The 24,032-nt window shown below is 43.3% G+C and overlaps 1 protein-coding gene across 2 annotated transcripts in view; it reads left to right on the top strand.

The window, feature by feature from the left end:
* si:ch211-26b3.4 (connector enhancer of kinase suppressor of ras 2) overlaps positions 1-24,032 on the top strand; it is a 576,848-nt gene that overhangs the window by 306,047 nt on the left and 246,769 nt on the right. For both annotated transcript variants that reach the window (XM_043704404.1, XM_043704405.1), the window contains exons 9-11: positions 12,090-12,236; positions 21,150-21,283; positions 21,751-21,962. In XM_043704404.1, the coding sequence (XP_043560339.1) occupies positions 12,090-12,236; positions 21,150-21,283; positions 21,751-21,962 (493 nt within the window). The remainder of the gene's footprint in view (positions 1-12,089; positions 12,237-21,149; positions 21,284-21,750; positions 21,963-24,032) is intronic.

Below are 24,032 nucleotides of genomic sequence, written 5' to 3'. Positions count from 1 at the left end.
AATCCGGGAGCGTAGGGGAATGAAGGTGAGGCCTCTGCTGAGGACTGATCTTTCATCCTCAGAGAGGGGTAGGTCTGGAGGGATGGTGAAAACACGGCAGGGCTGGGAGCTAGGACCTGGTGTGGGGCTGGAGCTGGGTGTGGGGTTTTCCAGGTGGATGGGGTGTGTTGGAGGTGTGAGAAGGGGTCGTCAGAGGGTGGGCGAGAGTCTTGGTTAAAGAAGTAGGCACGGAGGCGAAGGCGGCGGAAGAATTGTTCGATGTCACGCCGTGTGTTGAACTCATTCATCCGAGAGCGTAGGGGAATGAAGGTGAGGAATCTGCTGATTCCTGAAGAAGGGCTTATGCCCGAAACGTCGATTCTCCTGTTCCATGGATGCTGCCTGACCTGCTGCGCTTTTCCAACAACACATTTTCAGCTACCAGAGCTCTACACTGTTGTTGTTGCAGTGGGCCCTGGTTCCCCCTCTCCACTCCCTTCTCATCCAGAACTGATAAATATCATAGGGCAACTTTTCCACAGGGATTTTCCTGATATCCTGACACCACAATCTATGGTTTGGAGGACAGAAGATCTCAAGAAACATAATCACATTGAAATGCCATATGATCCAGTTTCTGAGCTTTATTATTGAAATAACTCCACAGAGACTGGTATCCAGTCACGAAGTTACCCTTTATTGATAAATGCATAATGCTTGACACTGATCCAGCTTCCTCAGAGCCAGCTGTCAGAGCGAACAGACCTCCTGACACTCCTTTTTCTTTTAATTTTATTAAACAATTACAAAAGAGGTTACAGAAAAACAGTTAACATTTACAGCTGTATACCACAGCAATTTTATAAGGGAGAGGAGCAGCAAAGCTAGGCCCCAAACCCTACCGTTCAACCAGTTTACAGGGAATTGAGGACAAACCACAAATCTCAGTTTCAAATATGAAAATACAGCAACAATGGCATTTATACATAAGACAATCCTGTTACATAAAAAAGTGCAGACAATACAGACCAAGCAAGCCCCCGTCCCTCCCACCTTCCGACCAGTCTAAGGCAGCCCGCCCCGACACACCTTCTGGCTCTCGGTCCACCCCATGCCCCTTCCAGTTCTCGATCCACCCTGACACACCTTTCGACCACCTCTAAGACAGCCCGCCCCGGTACCTGCCCGGGGAGACAGTGGTCAGGATGGCCTACCCACCTTCCGGCTTCACTAACCACCCTCAGCACCTTTCGACCACCTCTGGGGCAGCCCGCCCCGGTACCTGCCCGAGGTGACAGCGCTGAGGACGGCTACCCGCCTTCTGGCTCTTGGTCTACCCCTATATACCATTGGGCTCTCACCCACCCGGATGTGCTATCCGGCCAGTGGGCTATCCTGGCACACCTTCCGGCCACCTCTAGGACAGCCCGTCCTCTTCCCTGGGACGACAGCGTGCAGGGTAGCCCACAAGCCTGACTCCTGTTTATTTTTCTTTCTTTTTTTTTTCTTTAACCCCCACACGGTTATTTTTTTCCCAGCACCCATGGTGTGTGTGCGCAGGTGTGAGACACAGTGAAAGACACAAAGTGCATGAATCTTTATTCAATTTCCACCACCAGGAAGATAGGAAAACACCCGGGTGGCCAGTGACAAACACTGCCCTTCACATCAAAGGTCAGTGCTGTGTGACCAAAACAGTGAAGGGGAGTGTAGGGACTCCTGTTTATTTTTATTTATTTATTTATTTTTCTTTTTCACCCCCACACTACCACCTAAGTGCGGTAGTGCTTATTTTATCCCCAGCACCCATGGTGTGTGTGTGCAGGTGTGAGACACAGTGAAAGACACAAAGTGCACGAATCTTTATTCAATTTCCACTACCAGGAAGATAGGAAAACACCCGAGTGGCCAGTGACAAACACTGCCCTTCACATCAAAGGGCAGTGCTGTGTGATCAAAACAGTGAAGGGGAGTGTAGGGACTCCTGTTTATTTTTTTTTTATTTTTTTTTTCTTTAGAGACAACAGCAGTGACAGTTGTACATTATCTCCTGTTTATATATATATATTTTTTTTTCTTTTTTTTCTTCTAAGTGCGGTAGTGCTTATTTTATCCCCAGCACCCATGGTGTGTGTGTGCAGGTGTGAGACACAGTGGAAGACACAAAGTGCACCATTCTTTATTCAATTTCCACCACCAGGAAGATAGGAAAACACCTGGGTGGCCAGTGACAAACACTGCCCTTCACATCAAGGGACAGTGCTGTGTGATCAAAACAGTGAAGGGGAGGGTAGGGACTCCTGTTTATTTAATTTTTTTTTATTTTTTTATTTTTTTTTTTAACCCCCACACTACCACCTAAGTGTGGTAGTGCTCACCTCCTGTTTTTATTTTTATTTTTTTTTATTTTTTTTTTACAGTGAAGGGGGACACTCCTGTTTATATATTTTTTTATTTTAACCCCCACACTACCACCTAAGTGTGGTAGTGCTCACCTCCTGTTTTGGGACTCCTGTTTATATCAGTCAGCCAGGGCTCTCTGATTGGACTGGGTTAACAAGCTCAATCAGGGAACTCATATTCTATGAGGTCCACCTGGCTAACCTGATTACAATCACTACAATAACCAGTCAGGGCGAGATAATAAACACATAGCTATGGAATTATATGTAAAATAAAGAACACTAATTTCCACTTTCCCATGTTACATCACTGAATTCAAACAGCAATATCTCAGGAAATATTTCAGAATACCATTCAATCAAAATGGAATCAAGATTTGTTCAGTGACTGTACGTCAGCTATCTCTCGCAAGATACAAATTTTCCTATTGCTATAAATCAAAATATCCTCAGCTAACTCTGAGGAACTCCATGAGAGATTAAAATCAAATTGTCATTTCTGAACATTTGAAATGAAAGCTGACTATACCAGAAGCAGCCAACCTCCTTAAATCGAAAAATCCTTTTAACTTCCAGAGTGTTCATCCTTGTTGGTGCAGAGCCTGAGCTGAAGTCAATGTTAACCAGTCTTCTTTCCTGCCAATTCTTGTTTCATGCATTAACTTTCTTTTGGAGATGACAACAGTGAAACACAGCACACAGGAGCGGCTCTTCAGCACATTTGCATTCCATTGTCTCGGTAAAGAACCTGTGACACACTGACGAAACAGAAAGAGACTGCTTTGTAATTTTATGCATGGAGGATTCCACTAGCTTACAGTGAATTGACAAGTCACAAATCAGTGATGCTTTCTGAACAGTGAACTCCATTGCCATGGCTACATCCTTCTCTTCGGAGAGGTGTGAGCTGGGATGTGAATCCTTCACTGCTCTGTGCCTTTACACATTTGATGAACTTTGATGTGTTGAGAACCCTGACACAGAGATTTTAAAATGGAAACATTTTCCAAGATTAGAATAGCTGGATGAATGAAATTGTATTTTTAATATAAGTGAGACTGCTTATGTCAGGCCTGACCACATGCCCTAAATAGATTTTCTCACTTCCGGCACTCCAGATTGCTGTTGGCTATCTATCAGAAGTCGCTTACATTGGGTAACACAGGACTGGTATTTAGAACATTGAACATAGAATATTACAGCACAGTACAGGCCCTTCAGCCCTTGATTTTGCACGGACCTGTGGAATCAGTCTGAAGCCCATCTAACCTACACTATTCCACTCTCGTCCACATGCCTATCCGAAGACCATTTAAATTCCCTTAAAGTTGGTGAGTCTCCTACAGATGCAAGCAGTGCATTCCACGCCCTTATTATTCCCTGAGTAAAGAAAGTACCCCTGATATCTGTCCTATTTCTATTACCCCTCAATTTAAAGCTATGTCCCCCCGTGCTAGCCATTGCCATCCGAGGAAAAAGGCTCTCACTGTCCAACCTATCTCACCCTCTGATTATCTTTAGCTTTCATTTAAAGGGTTTTTTTAAATTAGCAGTTAAATATACTCTTTAAATGAAAGCTAAAGATAATCAGAGGATTAGATAGGTTGGACAGTGCAATGCTTTTGGAGGTGGGGGCTATATTTAAAGGGTAATTATCTCACTCAGAAAGCTTCACCTACCAGAAGCCAATGCTAAATGGATTGGTGGTGCAGTGGGTGTCTGCAGTCTAAGTCTGGCAAGCCTCAAAGATCCATGGGATTTCCTACCTGTCTACAATCTACAAATGTTTCCCATTTACATTGATACATGTGTGTTACCATCGGGGTGGGTGAGAGCTCAATGGTACGTAGGGGCAGACCAAGAGCCAGAAGGCGGCTAGCTGTCCTCAGTGCTGTCACTCCGGGCGGGTACCGGGGTGGGCTGTCCCAGAGGTGGTTGAAAGGTGCTGAGGGTGGTTAGTGAATTTACATTGATACATGTGGGTTTTCTTGCTGTAATTGAGCACAAGGAGCCTCTGTGGGAGAGGTCAGGGTTAGGGGTGTGTATGTCCTGATGTGGTACTGAATCACTTGGAGCAAGTGGTTCCCAGTTTTATTGCCTAGCCTCTACTGTGTCAGCTGACTTCAGTCATGATAGTGATTGTTCCCTGTACCTGACAGCAGAATAGCTGGGCAAGGGAGAATGCTTACTTTCTTCCAGGGATCTCAAGTCTGCTGGTCGTGCACCAGACTGAGTTTTATATTTGTAGCATGACTGCTGACAAAATGGTTCATGCTGGTACGGTGGCTCAGTGGTTAGCACTGCTGCCTCATAGCACCAGGGACCCGGGTTCAATTCCAGCCTCAGGCCACTGTCTGTGTGGAGTTCTCCCTGTATCTGCATGAGTTTCCTCTGGGTGCTCCGGTTTCCTCCCACAGTGCAGGTTAGGTGGATTGGCTATACTGTAGTGTTATTGCCTTGTAGTGTTCAGGTATGTGCAGGCTAGGTGCATTAGTCATAACGAATGTGGGGTTGCAGGGATAGGGTGGGGTGGGGTGCTGTTCGGAGGATCGGTATGGAATTAATGGACCAAATGCCTCTATTTGCATTGGAGGGATTCTTTGAAAGACCAGAACAGAGGTGAGGAGGGTTTTTTGCTGTTGGGAGTGGGAGCAGCCATTGCCACTCCAGGACCTGTCTGTGGCTCAGAGAGTGCCCAGATTCCACTCTTCTGTCCAATCCCAGCTTGCCGAGAGGCTGCAGTGTTTAATGGGAAAGTGCTAATCGTGCTGGGAAGAGATCCCTTAATGGGCTATGTCATTAGCTCAGTTGACCTCTGGACAGGGAGCTGGTGCTGTGCCTTTTCCACTGATGTAATGGCATGGTGGCAGAAAGAGGGTGGGCACTTGCTTCATCTGCCTTAATAGGCACCCTTCCTGTCACACATGGCACCCACCTCCCAGCCGAATGCTGATTTGACAGAGCCCAGTAACACTTACATGCAGATACAGGATTGCAGAAACTGGACTGCTCCCTCCGATTGATCACCCTGCTGACACCTTCTAGCTTGACTAGCTCATGAGGAAGGGATAATTCAAGGAATTGCTAAGCAGGGCATTCATTTTCCCTTGCAATATGCAAAGTGATGGCTGTGATTGTGCAGAACATTAGATGCTGAAATAAGGACTAAAGTGAATTCTCTGGGCAGAACATTCCCAGACCTTCAACGATGTTGGCTATGGCAAGAGAAGTGGAAGAGTGGCGTGAGAAGGGAACTGAGACCTTTCCTGACATTGAGACCAGAATGTTGCATTTTCCAACTGATTTCCTGACATTGAGGTGATCTTCCTGCAAATGATCTGAACGAGGCCTATTAACAGAAATTATCATCCTCAAAATTACTTAATCTCTCCTCATAAGGCATCCCCACCCAGCCAGATAGAGTCAGAGTGGGTAAAATGTGGGCAGTGATGGGCAGTGGGGAAAGGGCAGCAGTGATTAGGAGGGGTTTCTCAAGTGGCGTGTGGCAACAGACTGATAAGTTGTATGGCTTGGAGCTTAACCTGTGATAAGAATGGAAGTATGCAGTTATATATGCAAAGACGTGTCTGCTGTTGCACTTATATGTCCTGAGAGCATTGGTTTGTGGCTGCTGTGCCATTGTTTTGTTGGTGATGGCCAACCCCAGATTGCCAGTGCTGGCTGGTTGAATGATTCAAGTCCCTGGAGTTCATGCCAGGGATGATGGTGTGTGATGGGATGTTCTGGCAGCAGTGAGTGCTTTCAGGTTTGGAGCATGGGAAAATTGGCCTTAGGCTGGACAAGACTAGCATCAGATTAACATTGGGGCAGCACGGTGGCTCAGTGGTTAGCACTGCTGCCTCACAGCACTCGGGTCCCAGGTTCGATTTCAGCCTCGGGTGACTGTCTCTGTAGAGTTTGCACATTCTCCCTGTGTCTGCCTGGGTTTCCTCTGGGTGCTCCAGTTCCCTCCCACAGTCTAAAGATGTGCAGGTCAGGTGAAATGGCCATTCTAAATTGCCCATAGTGTTAGGTGCATTAGTCAGAGGGGAATGGTTCTGGATGGGTTACTCTTCGGAGGGTCGGTGTGGACTGGTTGGGCCGAAGGGTCTGTTTCCACACTGTAGGGAATCTAATCTATCCCTGAAAGTTGCCACCCAGATTGACAGGGTTGTTAAGAAGGCATACAGTGTCTTGGCCTTTATTAATAGAGGGATTGAGTTCCGGAACCAGGTGGTTATGCTGCAGCTGTACAAAGCTCTAGTAGGCTACACTTGGAGTATTGTGTACAGTTCTGGTCACCGCATTAAAAGAAGGATGTGGAAGCTTTGCAAAGGGTGCAGACGAGATTTACTAGGATGTTCTCTGGTATGGAAGGAATGTCTTACGAGGAAAGGCTGAGGGCCTTGAGGCTATTCTCGTTAGGGAGAAGAAGGTTGAGAGGTGACTTAATAGAGACATACAAGATAATCAGATGTTTAGATAGGGTGGACAGGGAGAGCCTTTTTCCAAGTATGTGAACAGCAAACACGAGGGGACACAACTTTAAAGTGAAGGGAGATAGGTATCAGACAGATGTCAGAGGTAGTTTCTTTACTCAGAGAGTAGTAAGGGTATGGAATGCTTTGCCTGCAACGGTAGTAGATTCGCCAAGTTTAAGTGCATTTAAGTCGTCATTGGACAGGCATATGGACGTACATGGAATAGTGTAGGTGGGATGAGCTTCAGATTAGTATGACAGGGCGGCGCAACATCGAGGGCCGAAGGGCCTGTACTGCGCTGTAATGTTCTATGTTCTATGTTTTAATCTGATTAATGTTAATACCTCCCATTAACTATGGTAGGTAATTAATGAGGTGAGTTTTGAATGATAGCATGAGCAATCTCACTAAGTCTCATGAAAAGCTACACCCCACAAAGCTCGACAAAAATGACACTTTGCCAAAATATAATGTTTCTATTTCAGTGTAAATCTGCCACAGCCAGAACATGACTTAAAATCACTGACAAGGCTACCAGTAAGTTTCAACTGTAGTTTTCTAATTGAATATCATGTCAGACAGTGGACACTGAGTAATTTATGTTTCCACATTTTAATTGACTTCTTAAACTGTAAAAGGAATTTGATTCTTCTTAAGATGAAGAGGACTGGCAAAAATTGTTAAGCCGAAACAGGTACCTTTTGTAGATTAACCACATCCACCCTTTTCAGCAAAAGGAACTGATTAGGTGCAATAACATCTTTTGACCAGATGCAGCTCAATTGACATTGAAAGAAACTGTACGAAAAAAACTCCCACATCCCCTTTCCATCCGTAGCCTCAGTAATCTGATTCCTGAGCCAGTCGAGATTACATGCCTTGCTGTTGGTTTTCAGGTTTTCCTGGCCTATTTAGTTAATCTGAGAATTGTAGAAACAACTGTACATGATTCATCCCATTGTGTCTGTGCTAGCTGTTTGAGTGAACTCTTCTGTGAGTCCCAATCCATGCTCTAAAGAGTATTTTACATCTTTTTTCTTCGGGTGGTTGGGTGTTTAACACCAAGATTCAGTATACATGGGGTTAACAATCAAATTCAAAAGGCCCCAGAGAACCTGTAAAAGGATCAATGAAGGAGGTGACAAATAAAAATGAAATCACCCTTGAAAATTATAAAGAAGGAATCTGTGAGGAGTTACTTCTCCAGTCTTAGATACTGTTTCTCCCTTGGTTACGGCCCCAGTTTCCTCAATCCCTTCCTCCTGTCTTTTCTGCTCCTCAGAACAAAAACTGAATCCGTCAAGAATTGTCATTTTACATTTAACTTCAACCAGTGTTCAACATAGCGGGAGCAATCTCGAACTAACCCAGTCACCTTGATACATTCTATGGAGTCTTTAAGCTGTACCATTGGGATTTCCATGTTCTCAGTTGGCCTGTTTGTTGTGGTATGGTCCTTTAGCAATGCAGCATTAACGACAAGGCAAAGATGTAAGCCTGGGAGCTTCCCAGCCAAGATTTTGTAGAGAGACGGGAAATACTTGAAGGACGTAGGACATGTGTTGTGGCAGAAATGTCCTAGGGCAACAATACCTAGGATTGAAAGGCCCATTCAGTGAACTCTCTGCTCATCCCAAATGGGGCGAGGGCTAAAAATGTGTGGTCTATATAATAGGCTGCCCCACTTTCTACTGGCTGGGACATCACTCACATCTTTGTAGAGTCACTCTCATTTTTGTAGTCAAAGGAATAAAGCCCCTGGATTGAGCATCCTAATGATTGGTCTAATGTTGTACACATGACTGTTTGCAATGAAGTTATTCTGGACTTCAAATTAGTATCTCCAAAGGAACAAATTGTGGAGAAAATGGTCTTGGACAGTCAAACCAGGAATAAAATTACTAAAATTTCATAGTCAGCTGTGAGATCGTGAAGAACATTGCCAACAAAGATCGAACAATCCCTTTATCATGTGTTTCCCCTTTCTCAACTTTACTTTGAATGAGGTGGCAGCTCATTGGGAATCCCAACACCTGGCAGAAGGTGAGGTCATCAAACAAATTAAAGCAGCCTATCACATTTATTAATGACTTGATCTCTCTTGCAAGAAGATCAGAGAACAGACTTCAGAACATGTCTGTGCCTCACCCTTTTACATTAAGGAATAACCCTTTAGCGAAAGTTTTGTTTTTATTTTGCTGCAGAGTATATGTGTGTTGGGGATATTTGGAGAGATAACTATTTATGTTTCTATATTACTGTGTATGCTAATCATTATTGCATCTTTATTGGTTAAGTTTTGTTTTGATAAGCTAATATATATGTTTATTAAGAAACTCGGTTGATGGATCCTTTGTTTTAAATCTGATAGAGATTAGGTATCTAATTAGTTACCTTGGTAACTGGAAAAAGTTAATGTTAAGTTTTATGAACCATGGAGTTGTGTGACTGGAGTGACAGTACACTTCTCCAATCTGGGTCCATCAAACTTTTGTTCTTTTTTTCCCTTTCTGCCAGTTTCTCACCCTTTCTGATTGCCTGGAGTGGATTTGTGGTTTGAATGTTACATTTTACCGTGGGGTGAGAGGCAGAATGGAAACTGAGGGGCCCATTTGTTCCTGCCCCAGCTATCTGAGATTATCCATTCAAGTGTCATTAGTGTCTGTGCAGCTCGACAGAAACAAAATCAATCTGTGACCAATCTGCACCGTAAACCAGGATGTCATGTGACAAAGGGTTAATGTCACCAACAGGGGATGAGTCACAGTTAGAATTGTAAGAGCTTCTTGCTCTTTGAATCCGTCTTTAGTTGGGTTTTTTTAAAAGGTGAAATAAAGACTTTAAACATAAGCATACAGACGCTGCCAACTGGCTCAGCAGAACCTAATAATACAATCAGCCATTGACTCAGAAGCAGGATTCTGCCCTTGTGCCACTCCGTTATATTTGATATTAAGGACGCCCAAACTTTATTGCATCTAACACCCAAAAAATGCAGCTGGAAATGAAAAAATTATAGATGACTGGGTTATCAAAAAGCCTTGGTAGCTTGTTACAGAATTACTTCAAAATGGTTCCAACATTAGTTCACCCTCTGTCTGTTTTGGATGACCTCAAGTTGATGATACAATGTCATCTCACTCAATATTTCATCAGCATAGTTGGAAAGGACGTAGGGGGAGATAATGCACCTGGCATGGAGACAGGAATGTCAGTCCCCGTGTTTCTGACAATTTCTTTGGTCTGTTGGAACATTAGCTCAAATGATTGGAGCCATGATCAAATGTGGACAACAAAGTTACATAGAAATCGGTGTCAGGAAAGTGAAACAGTCTTGGCATGTGAAGTTCGAGTCAGTTGGTAAATGAGCAGTGGAGGGAGTAACAAGAGGAAACAGTCGAGTTATTGGACCAATTATAACCTTGGGAAGAAGTGGGTGTGGAGTGATTGGAGTTTGCCTTGGGGAAGGATGAAGTCCTCAGCTCATTCAGTTGGTCTGCTGCACCTATCTGTTCACTCTTTGCATCAGGCCACAAGTGACCAGCCAGACTTGAGTTAGGCCTGAACTCCAAGGGTATGAGAACATGCTGGGGTGAGGTGGCCCATGCTGGGCTATGAATTTAGGGGAAAGGAGTGATACCACAACTAAAAGCACATCCTGGCAAAGGATGTGCTATCCTTTTTAATTTTTTTTAATGTATTGATCACTCAATCATATTTTGGCTGATGTCATGAAATAGGTTTAGAAGTGTTCAGTCAGTTGTGTAGTGGAAACTTTTGTGATGAAATTGACTCATTCATTGTGATTATATCATTCCAAAATAACTGTGTACCGATGGTTCTAGAATGTGGAATCAAGCCCAGTGGTTTGCTCCTGACATCTGATTGATTCTTGTTTCTTTGATTGGATTGCTCGAGAGTCACCTTTCAAATTCAGTGGCCTGAAGTTTTAAGGAAAATATCCTGTTTTTTTTTTCATCATCTAGAATAAGGAAGGGATGAAATTCCTTGGTGACCCCTTTGTTCACATGTATGTTTTCGTGATACAGGTCAATGATAGACAACGGTGTACATAAGGGAAATGCATACAAATTTTATTCTGATGACATAAATATATTTATCTATTTAGTGATAGTTAACAGAATTTCTAGTAACAGCTTACCTTGAAAACGTCCATTCAACTTACTTGAACTTTTTTTTTTACCAAATATTAAAGAAAATCAGCATATTAACACATCAGTTATTACATAATCAGATGGCATGAGAGAAAATTGTAAAGTCAACGACAATCCATGCTTTCTCCGCCTCCCCCCCCCCCCCCCCCCCCCCCCCCCCCCCCCCTCTCTGCTTGAGTATTAGTGCCTTGAACATAACTCTGTTTTCCCCTGTTGGACAGCGTAACTTTCACCTCTCAATCCTGATGGGCAGAACAGGCAGCTCCCAGGTCTCCTTCAGGCGTTCCTTCACACTTTGGACTTTGTAACACTCGATTACATAATCTGATGTTGCTCAGAATGTGTTACATTGGATAACACCATTCTCCATATACGACAAACTCTATCCACCCCATTGAGGATTTCAAGCTGCCAATCACTTTCAGTGTAATTGTGACTGATCTCTCTAACTTATGGGACATACTTCTCAATAGACAAACAGGAAGACATCTCCTCAAAGCTTTGAGGACCATTGAGCTGGAACAATGGAGGCTTGCCAGGATCCCTTTGAACTAAAATAGACCAAATGGCCTTCCTGAACTGTAATCATCATGTTTCATATAATAGGGACAAACACTTCACCCTCTTTGCATCTTTATAGTTAGTCCAGTGTTAAATATATGCTTGAGGTTGCTTTATTTTACCAAATCTATTTAACCAACATTTATTTGGTTGCATGCTTTTTCAATTCCAATTGAGTATAATTTTTTGGTTCAGAAAATTAAATATTGCTGCAAAAAGGCAAACTGTGGTTAACTGTCAATCATCATTTGTTGGAGCATTCTCCATGGCAACACCTATACCAATCAGAGTTCACTTGCCAACCAACAGCACTGTCCCCACATGCAACGTAAATGTCAGATTTCCTCTTGAATCGGTATTTCTTACAAATTGTCCTGATGACTAAGGTGAACAAAATGGAATCTTTTTCCAGCAATACTTAAGTTCAGTACAATCCAGCAAAACTTAAATCTCTAGCTTGCATCTTTCTGTCTCTGGATTCTCGATTCCAGGTGGGCTGGCAGCTGAAGAACCTTGTAAACGCACTCAGAGAGGATCCCAATGGGGTGATATTGACTTTGAAAAAACGACCACAGAACACACTCACTTCTGCCCCTGCTCTGCTGAAGAATGTGAGATGGAAACCTTTAGCCCTGCAGGTAAACTGAATCCTCATTAAGTTGCAGTCTGATGCCCCTCAGATTGAAGTGCTGTCAGCATGACAAATGTGTCCGATAAAAATGCTGAAAAGTTCACTTTTAATACAGTTGGATAAATGAGTTGCTGATTGCACCATGGTAACTAATTACAATGCATGCCTGCGTGAGTGCTATTTTTAGGCCGGTTTTTCAATTTCATTTAAAATGCAGATCAGTGGTCATAATTTTTACCCTTTCCTTTCCATCTGGAAAAATGTGGAGCTTGTTTTCCTTGTGGTCTTTTAATGAATCATGCAATCATTCTATTATAATGTCTATAATAATTGTATTCACTCTTCATTAATGATAATTATCACTGAGTGAGGCTTCAACCCTACTCAGTTTCTTGACCCTCTGGATTTGCTAATCTCTCTGTCTCTCTCTCTCTCTCTCTCTCTCTCGATTATCCCAGATCTTAATAAACTATGTTAGGTACCAAATAGCTACATACCTGAATGACCAAATGGTAACTAAATCTATTTAATGACTCATTTATTTCCCCCTGAGAAGCAGTTGCAAAAATGAAATAATCTGGATGCTGCTAAGTTGAAATAAAAGCAGGGAGTTCTGGAAATATTCAGTTGGTCTGGCAGCATTGATGGAGAGAGAAATTGAGTTCCTGTTTTGAGTTGGAAAGAATTTTTCTTCAGAACTTGAGAAAGGTGGAAATGTAATGGGTTTTATACCATTGAAAGGGGTGAAGGTAAGGAAGAACAAAAGGGAGGACTCCTGTGATCATTGATCTACATTCGGTCCCTGTGAAGCAACGCATTGGTTTTACAAGTTTCCTTGTTTACAAATCCCTCGTGACCTCACAGTTCCCCCATTCTGTAATACTCCCCAGTGCTACAACACTCCTGAATATCTGCACTCAAATTCTTGCATCTCAAGCACCTCTGATTGGAATGACTCCACCATTGATGGTCATGGTTTCCATTGTGTAGCTAGCTCTGAGTTCCCTTTCTACATTTCTCTGCCTCTCAACCTCCCATCCCTCCTTTCAGGCACTTGGTAAAACTCACCCTTTTGACCAAGCTTTTAGTCATCAGCCTAACACGTCCTTATGTAACCAAGAGACAAATGGTTACTTAATAGTACTCCTGGTGAAGCATTTTGCAATGTTTTATCATGTTGAAGGCTTAAAATAAATACATGGCAAGCAATGATCCCCTGTTCCGTTCAAGTGTTTTGCTGAGTGAGAGTCCTGGTGCACACAAATCCACTCTTTATTGAGCCTTATTAAGGATGTAACTGAGCTTTTTAGTCTTCTTTCCTGAAAAATAGCAAAACGATGCTCCCTTGACATTGTGCATCTGTGCAGCCACTACAAATGTCTGTGCATGCCAATCTATGCCAACATGTTCACTTCTGTTTTCTCCAGGCACTACCATGCATGGACGTCATGGGTAATCATAAATAATTTGTAGCTATACGTTCACTGTTGTGTTAAAATGGCTGCCGTGGCATAGTTTTCGCTGTGGGACTTGGTTAAATCACACCACTGTGAGAGATGAGCAGCCTCTTCAGACTTCCCAAGGATGAAAGAAGTCAGCATTGCTCACCTCTTTACAATCTCACACCCTCTCCTTGACTGCAGATAGCCTCAGACATTGTGTGACTTTGATGACCGCGGCCAAGTTAATGTGGATTCCGTTGGGACTATGTGTAGGGATTGTACTAATCCCAGATTTGCATCCACCTATGGCTGAGAATCCAAAGTTACTGATGATTCTACATATCTCTGGAGGCAAAGGTTCATTCCATGTATCAGTTTTCAAGGGAACACGTAGTCAGTCAAGGCTGGGAGCTTCACAATGGCTATACACATCTCTGCTCTCTCTCTCTCATAGTTCACCAGTCTGCCTTTTACAGTTCCATTGTTCTTCCAGAGGATGCTCAAATATTTCAGGATAATTCATGCTTAGTCTGGAAAATTGAAGGATTAAAAGATGGAAATGTGCACGGGGTATCCTGTCAACCAGCTGAGGGACTTCACTGCACGACATTTGGACATAATATCCTGATGAAAGCCTCAAGAAATACCTAACCTCAGCACCATGTGATGTTAGTGCTTTGTCTGAGTTGACTGCTGCTTACAGTCTGCAGGACCTGCAATGTATCGGCTCTTTGAAAGTGTGGTCAGCCAAAGACATTCAATGTACAGCTAGATGGATAACAAAGCAGTTGCTTAGCAACACAACAGGGCAAGGGCTGCAAACATAGCCACGTGTCCTTGGCACCAAATAGGAGTTGCTTGCCAGAGTACCAATAGAATCACAACCTATTAGACAAAGTCCAAACTCAGTTAGTTCATCCTGGTAACAGGTTTGAGTTAAGTTACCTCAGGCCCCTTGACCTAGACAATGCAGTATTTGGTCGCACTATCTGGGATGCCCTTCCTGATAAATATAAACATCAGTTGCCACTTCTTTGTCCTGGTTACACTCGCTTACCTGACATGATAAGGAGGCACTCAAGATGTTGGCTCCGATTGCTGCCACCTCTGTGAATCCTATGATCTTTCAGCGTCCAGCAATCCTCCACTCCCCACCCTTACCACCCCATTCCTGTTGAGCTACAGTGTCATAGGGATGTACAGCATGGAAACAGGTCCAACTTGTTCATGCTGACCAGATACCCTAACCTAATTTAGTCCCATTTGCCAGCACTTGGCCTATCTCCCTCTCAACCCATTCTATTCAGATACCCGTCCAGGTGCCTTTTGAATGTTGTAACTTTACCAGCCTCCACCACTTCCTCTGGCAGCTCATTCCAAATACGCACTACCCTTTGTGTGGAAAATGTTGCCTCTATGGTCCCTTTTTCCCCTCTCACCCTAAACCTATGCCTTTAATTCTGGACTCCTCCCACCCCTGGGGGAGACCTCATCTATTTACCCTATCCATGCCCCTCATGATTTTATAAACCTCTACAAAGTCACCCCATCAGCCTCTGGCGCTCCAGGGAAAACAGCCCCAGCCTGTTCAGCCTCTCCCAATAGCTCAGACCCTCCAATCATTACAATATCCTTGTAAATCTTTTCTGAACCCTTTCAAGTTTCACAACATCCTTCCAATGGGAATGAGACCAGAATTGTATGCAGTATTCCAAAAGTGGTCTAACCAATGCGCTAAACAGCTGCAGCATGACCTCCCAACTCCTATAGCCCTTTAATAGGAAAGGCGATGGCCTAGTGGTATTATCGCTCCTGAAAAATCAGCTAATGCTCCGGCCCCAAGAGTTTGAACCCTGTCATGGCAGATAGTGGAATTTGAATTCAATAAAAAGAAGTCTGGAATTAAGAAGTAGTGAAGACCATGAAATCATTGCTGATTTTTGGAAAAACCCATCTGGTTCTTTGAAGTCCCTCAGGGAAGGAAGTCTGCCAATCTCACTTGGTCTGGCCTGCATCTGCCTCCAGACTCACAGCAATGTGGTTGACTCTCAATTACTCTCTGAAATGGCCTTGATGAAGAGCTTATGCCTGAAATGTTGACTCTTCTCCTCCTCAGATGCTGCCTGACCTGCTGTGCTTTTCCATTGCCACACGTTTCAACTCTGACTCTCCAGCATCTGCAGAACTCTCTCTCTCTCTCTCTCTATCTCTCGCTTGTTCTCTGAAATGGCCTAACAAACCATCCTGTTGTACCAATCGCTACAAAGTCTCAAAGAAATGAAACTGGGTGGATCACCTGGCATTGACCTAGGCACCGGAAATGAACAACTGCTGAAGCAGCCCTGTGGACCCTGCACAGTCCCTAATGGCATTGTGGGTCAACCCACAGCAGGTGGACTGCAGTCGTTCCAAAAGGCAGCTCACCACCATCTTCTCAATGGCAACTAGGGATGGGTAATAAATGCTGGCCCAGCCAGTGACGCCCACATCCCACAATAAGGGTAAAGAGAAACAGAATATAACAAAAGCTTTACCCCACAGCCCATATCTTTGGAAATGTTCATGCACCTTGTTTGACACTAGCCCAAGTGATGGCCAGAATTAGTGGAACCTGTTTGAATCCCCCATCCTGGAGACTCCCACTGCCTCCTATTCACTGTGAGGTCCACTCCCTACAGCTGTCACCATTCCCTGGTAATCCTTTACAATGAAGACCAACTTCCAGACTTCAGTAGCCCCCTTTCCCCAGGACTCCATGGACTGCCTCTTAATAAGCCCTCTGACCATGATCAAGCAATATCTGTCTTTCATTCCTCCTCCTTCACCAAAGCTCCCAGTACAGAGGTCAAATGCCTTGTAACTGTTCTGTTGTCTAATGTTCTATTCTTCTGTGTTCAGGTTCTCTTCAACCTCAACTCCCAGCACCAATTTAAGAGTTAGCGGGCTTCCTTCGCAAGCCAGCTTTAAGTGGTGCTGACACCACTTATGGAATTGGTCCCTGACTGATGTGTCCAGTACTGGCTGGATGCAGAAATTATGCAAGTAAACAGGATGTACAAAGCTGGTTTGCTGCCTGCAAAGAATAGAATGGTGTCAGTAATAGAATTACCTTTATTGTCACGTACTCAGATGAGTACAGTGAAAGGCTTAGACGTCTCCACTTACGACTCCATCTTAGGTACAAAAGTACCTAGGTGCAGATTCTAAAGTTTAAATTCTTAGGGAAAAAATGGAAATAAGATGCCTAGCATTGTAGATCATAGGAATAAATCAGAAAAATAAAGAAGTAAAAATATAAGAATAATAGTCCTTCCCACCCAGTTCACGCAGCACCCAGTCTCTAGTCCACACCAGCCTTGACTCCAGACTGTGCTGGACATCACCTCAAGACTCTCAAGGCTGGGAGACCACTCTGGAATCATCTGGAAGCTGGAAGTCCACGCTGAGATGACACTGGTCCAAGAGATCACTATGCCAGGCCGACGAGAAAGAGCGAAGCCAGGTCACCGAAAGACCATCATACCAAAGCCATCAAGAGACCGCCATGCTGGGCCAGGAGACAGCCATAATGAGCTGAGAGGTCACCATGATGGGCTGAGAGGACACCACTCTGAGCCAAGAGATCACCACACTGAGTCTGGGCTGAGGCTGAGAGTCTGAGTCTGTACTGAGTGCAGAAATTCAGGACATCACCAGGAAGAAAGAAGGAAACCACAAAAGAGGAAATAAAAGAGAAAAAACAAAAGAGGAATGGACAGAACAGTCGAGCTCTGACTGAGGAGTTTGACTCCGCCGCCATCTTGAAAGCAATCACTATGTAGAGGTTCATTTTGTTCAGTGACTTCTGTCACCATTTTTAACCCTGAGTATGTCTTTGGAATGCTTTACTACTTTGCAAAACCAAATAATTTCTTGCTTAAAAGATATTTGTTTTCATTAGCTCTTTATTTACAGAAATGCAGAGAGATGTTGCAGTAAGTCGAGGAGTTGGCATCCATCAATTATTGGACTCATTATGTCAAGCTGTACTGTTGTGATCTTCATGCTCACTGCAATAAGCATATTGGTTCTTTACATTGGCAGAAAACTTCATTCTGTGGAATGAAATAATTCTGTATTTACTTGGATTGCACTCACAGAAAGGAACAGCTTGCCTTTGCACAGTGTTTTGTCATATACAAACAAAGTAATATACAATATTGGAGCAGGAATAGGCCATCTGGCCCTTCAAACCTGTTCTGGCCATTCAAAATGATCATGGCTGATCATTCAATTCAGTACCCTGTTTTCGCTATCTCCCACTACCCTTTGATGCCCTCAGTCCTGAAAACTATATCTATATCTCTCTTGAAAGTCTCAATACTTTGGCCTCAAGAGTTTCCTATGGGAGAGAATTCCACAGGCTCACCAGTCTCTGGGTGGAAAAATTTCTCCTCATCTCAGTCCTAAAAGGCCTACCCCTTATCTTTAGACTGCAACCCCTGGTCTGGGCTCCCCAGTCATAGAGAACATCCTTCCACAAGACCATAAGATATAAGAGCAGAAATTAGGCCATTCGGCCCATCGAGTCTGCCCTGCCATTCAATCATGGCTGATAGGTTTTTCAACCCCATTTTCCCACTTTCTCCCCGTATTCTTTGAACCCCTTGGCATTCAAGAACATATCCATCTCTGTTTTATGTATTCTTAATGACCTGGCCTCCACAGCCTTCTGTGGCAATGAATTCCACAGATTCACCGCTCTCTGGCTGAAGAAGCTTCTCCTTATCTCTGTTCTAAAGGGTCTTCCCTTTACTCTAAAGCTGTGCCTTCAGGTCCTCCTCTCTCCTGCCAGTGGAAACACCTTCCCAAAGTCCACTCTGTCCAGGCCAGTCAGTATTCAGTAAGTTTCAATTAGATTCCCCTCATCCTTCTAAACTCCATCAAGTAGAGTCCCAAAGTCCTCAATCATTCCTCACATGGTAAGCTTTTCATTCCTGGGATCATTCTCGTCAACCTCCTCTGGACCTGCTCCAGGGCAGATACATCCTTCCTTAGGTATGGGGCTCAAAGTTGTTCACAATACTCTAAATGTGGTCTGACCACAGCCTTTTAAAGCTTCAGATGTACATCCCTACTTTTATATTCTAGTCCTCTTAAGATGAATGACAACATTGTATTTGCCTTCCTAACTACCAACTCAACCTGCAAGAGAAACCTGGACTAAGACACCCAAGTCCCTTTGCACTTCTGATTTCTGAATTTTCTCCCTATTTAGAAAATAGTCCATGCCTCTATTCTCCCTACCAAAGTGGATGACCTCACACCTTCCTGTGTTGTATTTCATCTGCTACTTGTTTGCCCACTCTCCTAACCTGTCTAAATCTTTCTGCAGCGTCTCTGCCTCCTCAATACTTCCTGCATCTATCCTGTCCATTCCTGAATAAAATTTCTGTAAAACAACCTTATTCTCTCGCAGTACATCAGTCCCACCATCCCAGGAATCTGTCTGTCTCTTTCTTTCTATCCCTCCATTTATCTCTATCTTTCATTATCTCTCTATCTTTATCTATCCCTCTAAACTCCTCCCACTATCTGTCTTTATTTATCCATCTATCTTTCTGTCTCTCTCTCTATCTATCCCTCTCTCCACTTATTTATTTCTCTCTCACTATCTCTATCTATCCCTCTATTCATCCACATCTGTCTCTCATTATCTGTCTATCTCTATCTAAGCCTCTGTGCATCTATTTAACTCACTCTCTGTCAATCCCTCTGTCCAACTGTATCCCTCTCACTTGCTCTATCATTCTCCCCACTTATTTATCTCTGTCTCACTATCTGTCTATCTATCCCTGTCACTATCTATTTATCTCTCTCGCTATCTATTCCTCTATCCAACTATTTATCTCTTTCCCTCTCTCTCACTACTTCTGCTTCTTTATCTATCATCTATCTGAAATATGCTAAGGCATCTCGAATAAGTTCATGTTTTCCTGCGTTGAACAAAACAGCAGCATCAAGTTGATTGTCAGGACTTCTATGGACAGCCTGGTCTGCTCGCTGCATGTGGTCCTTGTAAGTGCATTGAGGATAGTTTTCTTAGTAGGCTACTTTTAACACGACAGTTCTCACAGAAAGTGTTTGGAAATTCTGAGAGTGGAAATGTTCACAAAACGTCTTTATGGATGGACAGCAATGTAACACTTTTAATCCCAGGTGAGTCTTACAGTGTTACCCTAGCCCCTGTCAACTGACAATGGGATGAGATGTGTTTTTCTGCATTGATAATTAATGGGAAAAGAAATGGAAGCTCACTTAATCCAGATATGGAGATAGTGAGGAGTGCAGATGCTGGAAAGTCAGACTTGAATAAACTATAGAACTAGAAAAAGCACAGCAGGTCAGGCAGCATTAGAAGAGCAGGGAGAGTCAACGTTTTGGACAAGACCCTTCATCCGGACTCTTGACCTTGAAACAAACATAACGATTGGGTAAATTATTAACAAATCAAAATAAAAAGGCACTGAATATCGATGTGATTGTTTTGAGCACAATAATAGGTCAAACTCCCGTTGAACCAATTCTGAAGAAGAATCTTTAGACTCAAAATGTTAATTGTGTTTCTCTCTCCACAGCTGCACCCAGACCTCCAGAAATTTCTGTCCTGAAAAAGCATTACAGAGGTTTTACAATTTATTGATAGGTTTGCTTTGTCAGAGTCATTATTTAATTATCACCATTGGTTGTATTTGTTCTTGGAAAACAAAGCTAGGAAATGACTGTTGAGGGATTTGAGCAGTTTAAAGTGAATGTGATGTGCCATTTCTTTGACTACTGATATAAAACAGGCATTAACCAATTGATTTTAACATTCGGCACCTTTGTGGGAACTGTTTAACTGCTCAATTTTCCAATACAAGTCATTTGTAGATTCAGGTAGTTTAAGCTTGCATCTCAGCCTTCTTTGGCATTGTGAATGGTAATCATAATAAAATCTCCATCAGTTTTATGAGAAATAAAACCATAAAATGAACCTGACCACATATTCTGAGCTGATACTTGAGTACAATCCTGAAAGCATGCCAACTTGCGTAGAAGTTCAACAAAGTCAAACACTTCTGAAGAAAAACAATGTGTGTCTCATTTATTTTGCATCTCTTCCCATGCATTTTTGCTCTTGAAGAATGATGTGAAGTGTCAGAAGTTTTTGAACAGATTTTCTGTAGCCATGAGGTTGTGCAGTGGGACGTTAATTCAGGGTCTTCAGACTTCAGAGGCAGTGTGACATCAACTGAGTCATATGACCTACAGCCAATCCTAAGGCAGTCTTCAAAGGAAGTTCTTCTTGTGTTTTGTTAAACATCCTTCCATGGTGCCCAAGACTGAATAACTGATCTGCATTTTTTTGTAATACATGGGGCAGATATCTAACAACATAATTTGGAGGGCTGGCTAATTTGTCTTTGGCACTAATCATATGTCATTTTCATCTCCAGCCAGTTATTCCAACAAGTCCGACCAGTAGCTCTACAACACCAACAAGCACCATTGGCATGTCATCAAAGTATGATAGTTCTACACTTCATGACGTCTTCATTCTATCTCCCCTTTCAGGAATCTATGGTCCTAGGTAAGTCTTAGAATGGGCAGCCCTGACTTCAATTTAAACACTGATCAATTGTCACTCAACATTCGGATCAGCTGAAAATACTAATTTTGCGTCTTTTCAATTGATTACTGTTGATAAGCATAGAACTCTGTGTTATTAAAAATGTCTCCCTTTGTGAGAGTTAAAATACTAATCGCCATATTGTTTATGTGGTGTTTCTGACATCGTTGTCCTTAGATTTCTTCTTAACCTTATACCTTCTTTCCTTTTAGTTTGAGGATTCAGACTTTGTAATGCACAAGGGATATGAGCACTTCTTTCAGAGTGTAAAGCAAAGCGCCATTGCATTCTGCAGTACATTCTTCCAACAAAGTGACCATTTGATAGCCATCAAACTGGCTTTAAAAGGATTTGCAACCAGAAAATGTCGATATGCCTGTTGCTGTGGGACTAATGGTTGTTTTTGATGTTTTATTTCCCCGTCTTAGGGATGAATTGGGGATATTGCCTTGTGACGACATTGGCAAGTATGGGATAGCAAAGTCTGGGATGAAAAGTTCCGAATCTTCCAGCTACTTCCTGGATCATGAAAGTGGAAAATATTACACATTGATGGAAGGAGAAGGTCTGCCCATAGGCTCAGAATATGAAAGAGGGAGAGCAACTGGTATCCGGAGAAGGGAGAAAACATCTACTCATGGTTGGTATCTGTTCTGTGTTTTCGAGTATTTCACCTTTATCATAAGAATCTGCATTCTTTCCAGTTAGAAGTCATTTAGAACGTATCCTACCCTCTGGCATGGCACATAGCGGTGAGGAACTTAAGAAAGTGTAAAGCAAAATAATAAGGAAAATAGTGTCAAAACTGGAATTGTACCATCCACCTAACTTGTTGGTAATCAGTTTATCCTGTAACTTTTGGCGAAGTAAGTACATGCCTCACATTCCTTAACTTTCTGTGCTTAAGACCTCAGCCCTTGGTAAAGATCAGGGAGAAGTTTGGAGACAGTTCAAACAGGCAAATTGAATGAGGTTTTCCACTCTCTGAAGGTGTGCAGTCGATGGCAGGAAGGGCAAATAACTAGACAGGTTGGCACTACCAAGGGACCTGTTTGGTTCCTGCCACCTCATCAGTCAGGTTCTGGGAAAGAAGAGTCATCAGCGATTGCCACCAATTTAAACATTTACATGGTCGATTAATGACCATGATGCGGCTCAATCTCTCATCAGCGCAATTAACCATCCTACAATCCCTACAGAATGGAAAGAGGCCATTTATCCCATCAAGTGACCACCGACCCTTCAAAGAGCATCCCATCCAGACACAACCCCTCATCATATCCCTGATCAGACACTACAGACATTTTAGCCTCCAATTGCCTCAATTTGCTCAAAGCTATTCCTCTGCCCTTACCTCTGACATCCCCTCACCTTGCGATGCCCACCCTGAGATTCCCTGACTCAGCCACATGTTGTTGCTGCCCTTCATGAGCTTGGGCCACCACTCTTTGATTAACCGGCCACATCTGGCCTGGTGGGATTTCAGTGTTGAGGCTCATGATAAGCTGAGAAGCTTGTCAATCATCTGATGTGATTGACAAGGGCTTAATCAGATAGGATTCTCAGTGGTGGGGTCAGGGGTTTAGTTGCTCATGAAGGTACCTGGCATTATTTCTTGCAGGAATCACTGTCCAAATAGCTTATGAGCTGATGCACACAGACAAAGATAAGCTCATCGAATCTGTCCCATCTACCCTGGTTTAACACATGCTCAATGCAAACTCTGTCCATTCACCTCATTCCCTTCACTGTAGTGAAGCCTTCCACCTGCTGGGAGAGAGAAAAGCCAAGCAGCATTTAGTCGTCATCCGTTGGCATTGTATGAACTCCCAAGGTTCAGGAGGCCACAGTCTGCAAGACGCCATAGGTTTCTGTTGACAGGTGGTTAAAGTTCCCCAATACTGTTCTCTCACATTATATCTCTGAAGTCATAGAGTCATAGAGTCCTACAGGATGAAGCCAGGCCCTTTGGCCCAAAGTGGTCCATGCCAATCAAAATGTCCGTCGTGCTAACCCCATTTCCCTGCACTTGGCCCATATCCTTCTAAACCTTTCCTATCCATCTATTTGTCGAAATGCCTTTTAAATGTTATTAATGTACCCACCTCAACCACTTCCGCTGGCAGCTCATTCCATCTGCATACCACCCTCCGTGTAAAAAACTTGTCCCTCAGGGTCCCTTTTATTCTTTCCCCATTAACTTTAAACTGATGCCCTCTAGTCCTTGATTCCCCAACTCTGGGAAAAAGACTGAGCATATTCATTCCTATCCATGCCACTCATGGTCTTATACACTTCTATAAGACCCCCCTCAGTCTCCTATGCTCTAAAGATAAAATTCCTAGCTTGTTCAGCTTCTCCTTATAACTCGGTCTGTTGAGTCCAGGCAACATCCTTGTATAACTGCAACATAACTTCTCAATTTCTATACCCAATGCCCTGACTGATGAAGGCCAGTGTGCCAAAAGCCTTTTTCACTGCCCTGTCTACCTGTGACTCCACCTTCAGAGAACCGTGCACTTGAACTCCAAGGTCCCTCTGTTCCACAACATTCCTTAAGGTCCGACCTTGGTTTGACATTCCAAAATGCAAAACCTCACACTTATCTCTATTAAACTCCATTTGCCATTCCTCGCCCCCACTTCCCCAGCTGATCAAGGTCCTGCTGCAATTTCTGATAATCTTCCTCACTGTCCACGATACCTCTCAT

Source organism: Chiloscyllium plagiosum, chromosome 15 (genome assembly GCF_004010195.1).
Source record: "Chiloscyllium plagiosum isolate BGI_BamShark_2017 chromosome 15, ASM401019v2, whole genome shotgun sequence".
NCBI lineage: Eukaryota > Metazoa > Chordata > Chondrichthyes > Orectolobiformes > Hemiscylliidae > Chiloscyllium > Chiloscyllium plagiosum.
This window is presented reverse-complemented; position numbering and strand designations above follow the sequence as displayed.